General features: G+C 37.3%; 1 protein-coding gene and 1 non-coding gene across 2 annotated transcripts in view; one reads left to right on the forward strand and one right to left on the reverse strand.

The window, feature by feature from the left end:
- Nucleotides 1–9,526, forward strand: part of DNAJC5B (DnaJ heat shock protein family (Hsp40) member C5 beta) — a 31,506-nt gene continuing 21,980 nt past the window's right edge. Inside the window, exon 1 of the mRNA XM_021387792.1 lies at nt 1–6,462. Coding sequence (XP_021243467.1) covers nt 6,356–6,462 — 107 coding nt within the window. The 5' untranslated portion in view covers nt 1–6,355. The remainder of the gene's footprint in view (nt 6,463–9,526) is intronic.
- On the reverse strand, nt 9,400–9,472 carry TRNAA-AGC. Its single transcript has one exon. It is a non-coding gene; the product is annotated as a tRNA-Ala (tRNA).

Genomic DNA, 9,526 nt, shown 5'->3' on the forward strand with positions numbered 1-9,526 from the left:
GCTCCACTGAATTTCTTGTTAAAAAACTTAAGTATATTACTGTTACTTAAAACTTAATTGCTTCAAATTTTATTTTTGGGAAAAAGAAGTATTTATATGCATATCACTTAGGTAGTCCACCAAGCCTTCAAACTGATTTTACTTGCATGAGCTAGGAAGTTAAGTTCTGGATTACTCTTCTGGGTCAAACTGACCAGGTGAAGGCACGAGCAATTTGCGTGTGCAACAGACTGTTCATTTGAGGTTTGTATTTCTTTGGTTTGCTACTTTTTCAAATAGTACAGTTGTTGAGAGATATTAAAAACCCAAAATACATTTAAATTGAGATACTCTATGTGAATAGTAACAGAAGGTCACAATATGTTCAGAGAATTCAAATATATGGTTGTTCTCTTATGAATACTTCTTGAATAGATGGAGTTACAGATGGCTAACCAGATGGAATACCTTACTTCCAATATAGCTATATGTATTTAAAAATGGATGCAATGCAATCATATTATTTAAATCTGTTCTGTATTTCTTTTGAAACCGTAATGACAGTGACTATTCAGTAACATAGGAATGTGACAAGAATGTAATTTATTGCTGAAGAATTGTTGGGCTTGTCTGAGATCTTAAAAGACTCATTCCTAAGAAAAGTGCTTAAAACAATTCTCTCTTTTTTAGGAGATTGTTTGAATATCTATCATATAGGGCATGTGATTCAGAACTGACTGAAAAGAAATGGTAAGAACATTTGAGGATGTAGCTGCCTCAGAAGCATTCTTCTCTTGTTAACAAAACTCAGTCCCCAATCCTGAACCAGAGACCCAGCACATCTTGGCAGAAGCATCCTTTTCCACTTGCTCAATGTGTTGCCCTTTGATTAGGTTGTTCAATTGGGTGCTATAAAAATTGACATCAACACAGCAAAATATTCAAATACAGAATGAAAGATAGATCATGCTCAAGGACTGAAAAAAATGGTACACATTAGCACTGTATATGCCCATTATTGTGATACATACCCTCTCTCATCTTATTAACCTACCATACTTCACTCACATTTTCATGCTTTACTAGTTCAGGGTCTTTTTTTCTAATTGCCATCCATTCACCTGAGAAAAGTCATCAACTAGCAAGAGTTCTTGTTTCAGGCTCCTCATCTTCCTTATTTTCTCACTTCTTGTCAGTCTCCAATATAATTTCCAATATCCTGTTAGTGTTCTTACCACCTTTTTGGCAGAGTAAGGCAGAGAAATGAGTTATAAAAGTAATCAGATTGGGAAAGTTTTGGGGAAAGGAAGCATTTACATGCTTGCATCAGGGCTGGAAATTAAGTAAATGAAATCATTCTAGAAATTACTAATTACATAAAGCAGGACACTGAAAGCAATAAAACACCCAAGTTCACAGAATGGTTGGGGTTGGGAATGATCTCTGTGTCCATCTGGTCCAACCCCTCAGACCCATCTGGTCCAAGCAGGGACACCAGAGCAGGGTATCCAGGCCCATGTCCAGGCAGCTTCTGAAGACCTCAAAGGAGGAGACTCCACACCTGTGCTAGTGGCTCCATCACCCACACAGCACAGAAGTGCTTGCTGGTGTTCAGGGCGAACCTCCATAGGGAAATTCCAGTTTGTGCCCATTGCTTCTTGTCCTGGCACTGGTCATCACTGAACAGAGCTTGGCTTGATCCTCTTCGCCCTCCCATCACGTATTTACACTGATGAGATCCCCACTTCTGTCTTGTAGGCTCACTGCTCCCAACTCTCTCAGCCCTTCTTCATAGGAACGGTGCTTCAGTCCCTTCATCAATTTCATGCCCCTTTGCTGGGCTCTCTTCAGTATTCTAAGGTGTCTCTTGTTCCAGGGAGCCCAGAACTGGACACAGCACTCCAGCGCTGAGCAGAGAGGAAGGAGCACCTCCCTCAACCTGCTGACTATACTAAAGCATGTCAGCAAAATAATGTATTTCACTTCCCACATTTCTCTGAGTAAAATCAGAGGTTTTCTTTCCTTGCTTATATTAGACTCAAGAGTCAGTAGATTCTTCATGGAGGTTGGGCGTGACCTATCTAACCACTTATATCTCCTACATGCTTTGGTGATGTCAATATTAACAACACCTGATTCAACAAACTCAAAAAAAAAATTCAGCTTTTAAAAATCGTCTTTCCTTATCTTGGAAGCTGAAAATTCACACCATTGTTGAGCAATGATGCCAGTCCTTTCATGCAGGTGTGTGTACCTACCTGTCTTTCAGCTCCAGGCTCTTAGCTTCTGAACTTGCTGTGAGCCAGGAACAGGAGGGAGCGGTGGGGGGAAGGACCAGGGTGATTCAGAATTCTTCAACTCCTACCTCTGTGCAGCTGCAGGCTTCTGAAGAAACTCTGGACCTCCTGCTCAGTCTGGGCCAAGTTTCAAACTTTTATAGGCTGATACACAGCTTTGTGTTTCCAGACATGTTGTGATTTGTTTGTTTTGAAATGCTTGTAGTGTATAAATGAAACGTAAAATGTAAGTAAGACTTACTTAAATATAAGGTCCTTTGGGACGAGGAACATCTTAGTTTTGCTTTGACTGCTATCATGGGGTCATGGTGTACTATTAGGTAACTATGTGTTATGATACAAAAAGTAAAAATTTAACAAGAGGAGTGAATTAATATTAAACGATATGTTTTGTTCTTCTAAATTATATAGATGATTTGAAGAAAGAGTTATGACAATTCACTGAAGTTTGAATCCTTTACAGATTTATTGGAATGTACCTAGACTGTTGTTTGCCAAGGGGAAAAAAAAAAACCTAGATGTGCAGATACAGTGTTCATTTCCTTCAAACAAACCAAGAATTCTTATGAGAAAAACAGCATAGGTTACAAAGCAGTGTTAACACACCAGAGGGAGCTGTATACACACAGAACAGCCCATGAGACAAGAACGCAGAATGCCAGTTTCTTTTTGACAATACGATGTATATAAGTACAGAGAATTTGGGTAAACTCAAGGTCATGTTATTTTCTTCCTTTTGTATTTCCCCCATCGATTTCTTCTTACCATTAAAAAAATCATTGGTTTTTTTGTTTGCTTTTGCAATAATTATAAAGTTATTTCAAAGTTTGAGACCAAGCGTTATGATCAAATCATCTATTTTATTGTGTTCATTCAACATGATAGAATTAGCTGTACCTACTCGGTTTTTAATGTCCTGGAAATGAGCCCATCAGCCATGCTGGTGGTACTGAGGGAAAAATGTTCAAGAAATAGTAAAATACTCCAAGTCAATGAGGACTGGGGGAAAAAAAAGTGAAAAACCGCCCTGCAAACTCAAACATCAGAGAAAGTGGAGGAAGAGTTGCCAGAGCAGGTGTTTCCTTGCAGCCCATGGTGGACACCACAGTGAAGAAGAGATTCCCCTGCAGTCCATGGAGGGGGTCACAATGTGGGGGGCATTTCCATTCAGCCTGTGGAGGGTTTAGTTCCAAGGATGAATTTGTTTGGTTGCAAGGATGGCATCCCAAGAGCCATCCTGTTAAGTCTCTGGAATTTAGCCTTTTCCACTTCAAATGGAAAGAAATGGCTCTCTAGACTTTTCAATGATATAACAGAGGAAAAGCTATATTAGAATAAACAAAGACACCCCATAACTGCTTTGATATAAAATATTACAAGAATTCAGGAGGAGTCCTAAAGGATCTTCACTTAATCTTGCTCCTGAAGAGACTACGTAGTAAACTGAAGCCATTGCTGGTCTCAAAGAAGTGAAATTTAGAGGAAGACTGTTGTATCATTAAATAAACTTAACACATTCACACTAAAAAAGAAAAAAAAGGACAAATTCAAGTTTCCATCAAGAGTAAAGCACAGAAAAACCACTAACTAAATACATGGATGTGCCATATTTTTTTTTTTTGTGTCAGCAACTCTCAGATACACCAGCCTTTATGTTCATGAATGTTTTATTCATTCTTTTATAGGTCTTCCTGAGAGATAACCAATCGGATACTGGACAAACAAACAAAAAGAGTAATCAGACTCCACTGACCTGTTTAACCTTGAATGTGAAGGATGAAAAGCAGCAGCTGCTTTCAGTGGAACAGGGCTTCTGGTGGCACTTACTTCTTTCCCTTTGGATTGTATTTGCCTAAAGACACCCAGATAGCAAATTGATGATGTTGTGACTTAATACACGCCAGGCTGTTCCACCACTATTTGAAGCAGGTATGTTATTTGAATCACCTTGCCTTGTTTTTCACAGCAAAACCAGACAAGTTAGGGGTGTATGCAAAAAAAAAAAAAAAAGTTGTTAGAACCCTTGTGTAAGGTACTTGATGCTGGATAGTATAAGATTAGCACAGAAAAAGTTAACGTTATCTGGGGTGCCATTCTCTTAGGAGATGTGGGATTGTTATTGGAATTTTATCTTTTAGTCAGTTAAGGAAGTAAACAACATCTTCTTGTCTGTGTTCTATTGGAACAAAAATACATAGCCTGAAAATAGGATTCCAACACAATTTTAGCCATCCGGAATCTAGTACTAAAATTGTAATCGTTTTATCTTCCTTAATTTGTAGAGCATAACATTTTGTAGGAAAGTGTTATCTCCTAGTTCTTTTTGTATTTTATGGGACTGCTTTAAATAAGTAAGCAATAACTTTGATTAGCTAGACCTTCAAGGTGATTCATCACTAGAAGACTGATTAGGCTATTGAGTTGAAATTTTTTATATAGCTGACTGGCCATTATTTTATGAGAAAGCACAAATTACATTACTTTTTTGTTCTTCAGAATAAAATCCATCATAACTTCAATTTTGTTTTATGCTTTGGGGTTGCCATGTAGATAATCACCATTATGTAATGGAATTTTAAAATAATCCTGTATAACTGTGACTTTACATGGTTGCCTAGCATTGCCTCTTGCGTTATCAGGTTCAATGTGCTTTGCACGATTCCTGTGTGATCAGGATAGATCCCAAGATTAGGTTAAATATGTTATGGACATATTATTAACAAGTAGCATTGTAACTACTGCAGTTGATGAAGCAGTATCTATAAGCTTGAACATAAATTCATTATTAGTTTTTTAATTTAAAAATCTAAGTTTTGTCTATTTAGTTGATAGCTTGTGTGTGACAGTTAAAAGGATTTTTTTTTCAGCTGCTCACAGACCCTGAGTTGTATTAGCTTATTAGAAAAAGAAAATATCAAAGTAAATATGAATAAATTTAAGTTGCTTAGTAAATCACACACTATGTACCAGTATTACTCACTTTATTATGTATCTGTGTGTATTTGCATGGTATTTGCTGTTCTTTTTAGTACTGAACAAAGCTAAGGAGCTTAAAAGTGTTACATGGCTGGTTCTGAACCAAAATGTGGCCTAGTAAATAATATATGAATAACAGCAAGATAGTATTTCCAGCTCAGCAGTGAGAGGGGTGAAAGATCAGAGTGGGTAGTCTTACCAAACAGAGCAGGTTCTTAGAAATTCTTCTTATAACTGGAGTTATAGCTCACTTTTAGACTTTTTCTGTGATCACCTGTCAACATTTAGAGAAAGGCGCAACATTCAAAGAAATGAAGAGGTTGCATTGAAAATTTTGTTGTAGCAAGTCTGCCAACAAAGAGATGCAGCTTTCTCTTTATGAACTATAGTTGTTTACATCTGGTCTTTTAAATTATGTTGTATATGAGTTTCTTCATGTCATTACCTAGCGTTATCTGGGTTTGCTTTGAGACATTTGGTTCCTCAAATCCAGAGGATGAATTGTGAATGGCAAGTAGGTAGCAGAGGCTATTCGGTGCAGAAACATTTGTTTGTCTGCTTTACCTTTGAGACTCCTGAAGGAGTGAATGATAGATCTGAAGGGGACTAAATCTGTTGGCCTGTGCTTAGCCTTTACTTGCACTATACATTAAGGTTACCATGGTAGATGTATAACAAGCTCATGAATTCTGACCAAATTCTTGTATTGTAAACCATGCTTCAAAATGGGTAGGATTCTGATTGACTTCAGTATTTCTCATACATAAGATTGCAATAAACAAAACAATATACTCTATAAAACTGAGATCGCTCTCCTGCTTGCCTAGATCCAGATTCATTTCACATATCCTCAGGCACAGAAGTTGGCACTGCAGTCATCCTGAGCACCCTGTAGAGGTATTCCCGTCTTATGTATGGGAAATACTTTGAAATATCTTAAGGAATGGAGAGCAATTTAAAGGAAATTTTATTTTAGTTTTACTACCTTGTAAATCATATAAATTATTTTAACTTTTTCTTAGAAATATTATCCACATATACTTGCAGTCCCTGCTATTTTAAATTCTGTTCTTTGTTAGCAGCTTTGGTAGTACACTGCTAATATGGCTGAACAAAGGCAACGTTCTTTGTCAACATCAGGGGAAGCATTGTATGGAATCCTGGCCCTAGAGAAGGGAGCAACACATGATGAGATTAAGAAGTCCTACAGGTATGCAAGATGTGTTTTGCAATGTGTCTAAACACAAGCAACTTTTTTTTCTTACTGCAATTGAGGGAATGTTGTGCACAGACTGTGAATTCTCTACAGAGTTTGTGCTGCCCCTAGCAGCCATTCTGAGTGGTTTCGGGAGGATCCTTCCATAGAAGTTACAGAGCTATAACACTGAATGTGTTTGCTAACATTTTTACATTTAGCATCTTGTAGTGGCAAAACAAAATTATTCTTAAGATCACTATTTATTTCTTTTCTTTTTGCTTATTTTACTTTGGATGTGTATGTGTGTGTGTTCATACCTGTTTCTGAAATTTTTCCTTTTTGTACTTAGTTTCTGCCTTTGTGGGACTCAATGCTCACCACCCTTCAAAATGCTAAAATTGTCAGCAGTTGAAAAGCTAATGTTGATTTTAATATGTCATCATTAAGTTGAGACTGGAGTTGACAACCAGTTAAATCAATGGCAAACAGTGTTTGCATCTGAGTCATTGTCTAAAACTGCAAAATAAGAAATTATCCGTACTCAGCAAAGTTGCTTCTTAAATTAATGGAACATACCCACTCTCAATATTGTATAGTTATACAAGTTCTTACCACAGAGTAGTTTATTCTAGTTCCATGAAGCAAAGAAAAACATAATGACAGTTAGAAACAGTATAACTATTTACATTAGAGTTTTATTAGCCACAACACTTGACAAAGAACGTTTATGTGTCTGACACACTTGTAATGGTAAAACCCTTTTGGGTAACTTGCACTTCAGACATTTGTTGTTAAAATTTCTTTTTCCTCTGTGAGACTGAAAAGATTCAGAGATGATTCTCTGTGAACCCATTGATTTCATCCCAAAAGCAACCTGTGCACTTTATCTTAATTGTTTGAATCCAGACAAATGGGAGGTCAGACTGTTACAATAAAAAAAAGCAGACCATGTTTGCAAAGCACAGCCCTAGAATAACACATCCAGTTCCTGTGTTAACACCTTTTCCAGAAGAATGTTGAAAACTGAAGCCTATGCACAAAAGTGCATGATGATTCAGGGACTACAGTAAGAGACAGAAGGAGTAGAATCAGTTTATCTCATTAAGAAACAAATAAAAAAAGCTGGAACATATTTAATTGCAGTGTGTAAAGACTTTGTAAAGGAATAATGTTAGGTGCAAGGGGGTTCTTTGGTGTATGAAGAGAGACATAACCAAAACCACCTGGACAGACTCTAAAACCAGTTAAGCAATAAACCAAAATGGGGTATTTGGTTTTAACAGTGAGCATAACCAACAACTGAAACACTGGCAAAGGAATTTCTTTTTTGAAAAAGAAGGGAGGACTTTAAATAAGTTTTACTCAAACAGAAGTTAACAACATGATGAAATGTATTTTGTTCTTGAAATTTAACAAGGCCTAGAAGTACGTCTAGAAGATTTTATGGGTCTTTTTGCTCTTAAATCTGTTCTGCTACTACTAAAAGAGAAAGAACATTAAATGTCATCAGTGAAATAGATGTTCTTGACATCAAAATATGCCAGGAGTGTATTTAGGGACTTAATAAATATAGCAAAATGTCTATTACACCGTCGTTCGGGACGTTGTTCATTGCAGTGTGTTAGTGGTACAGCTTCAACACACTATCAAATATAAAAACATATTTGAACTGAAAAAAGAGGTTATGATACAGGTCTTTTTGCTTATCTTTTAGCTTGAATTTTGCTGGGTCAAATTGCATCTCTCTCTCTCTTTCCTAAAAAGCATATTTCAGCATATTTCATAGTTCAACAGCGGTAGGAACAGTAATGAATGGCCAAACTATTTGCACAATGGAAACAAAACTATATCATGATTCTGTTGTCTTGCATAACTATACCACTGGGGAATAAACTTACTACAGTATTGAATTCACTCATGACTTGGACCTTCTGTGTCCCTGTAGTACAGCCTAGCTGCAGAAACCATGTTCTGTATCAAACCTTATGCTTTCTTGTTGCTTTTATATTTAAGATTCTGGAAAGGAGACCTTCTTTAGTCCCTAAAGAAGAGAGCTGTCATGGAAGAATGTAGAATGAAATTAACTTTATTTAATGCTGAACATGAATACAGATGATTTACACAAAGATCTGTGGTAAAACTGACAGTAGTGCTTTATCCATCTTTATTAGTAATTACAGCAAAAAAAGGACTGCTTCTGACTAAAGTGGAAATGTCAAAGGGATTCACTTTTAATGAAGTAGCTGTAAATATTTGCAAGATAAAATGATGAGTCAGTCTCACAGATTTGCTTTAATTATAGATTAATTTATGCTAATCCAAAAATCTGCTGCTGAACTGGTATTCTTTAGTATAAGGTATGAAACCAGCAATACCTGATTCTGAGTTTCCTGCCATTATTAATTAAGTCAGTATTAATTATACTACCACAGCCCAGGGCAAAATTTACTTTTTAATAAACATGACAGAGTTACCTCTCTGTGCTTTGATTTGGAGTTTGGCACAATTTAATTTCTCAAGCAGATAATGCTAACGGGCTTTTAATCAGCAGAATTTCAAAGGAGATCTGTTTAACTTCAATACCCTACCAAAAAAATAAAAAAATCCTAATTAGAAAAAAAGGCATAATAACTTGAACTGTCCATTGACTTCTGCTTTCCAGTCTGACAGTGAAGTAGTATGCAAGAAGACACAGAATTTCCTGATAGCTAGCTGTCTTTGTACACTAAGGCCTCAAAAGTGCATGGTAATCCTGCCACCATTGCCCAAGTGATGAGGAACTGCAGAGAACCCCTTTCTTTGATCCAGACCCCATTCTGTACCTCACCAAGTTGCATCCTCGAGCTCCCTCCTTCTTCTGGAGCCCGGGCACCCTGAGGTCTCCCCACACAGCCCCAGAGGCCATGGTGTCCCTTCTGCCAAGAGTCCAGGCAAGGGGATGAAAAGCATTGGAGAATGCGGGCATCGATCCCGCTGCCTCTCACATGCTAAGCGAGCGCTCTACCACTTGAGCTAATTCCCCAGAACACAGCTTCCACCTCACCTCCCCTCAGCTCTCACGTAACCACCCCTCACC

The sequence above is a fragment of the Numida meleagris genome, chromosome 2, assembly GCF_002078875.1.
Source record: "Numida meleagris isolate 19003 breed g44 Domestic line chromosome 2, NumMel1.0, whole genome shotgun sequence".
Lineage (NCBI taxonomy): Eukaryota > Metazoa > Chordata > Aves > Galliformes > Numididae > Numida > Numida meleagris.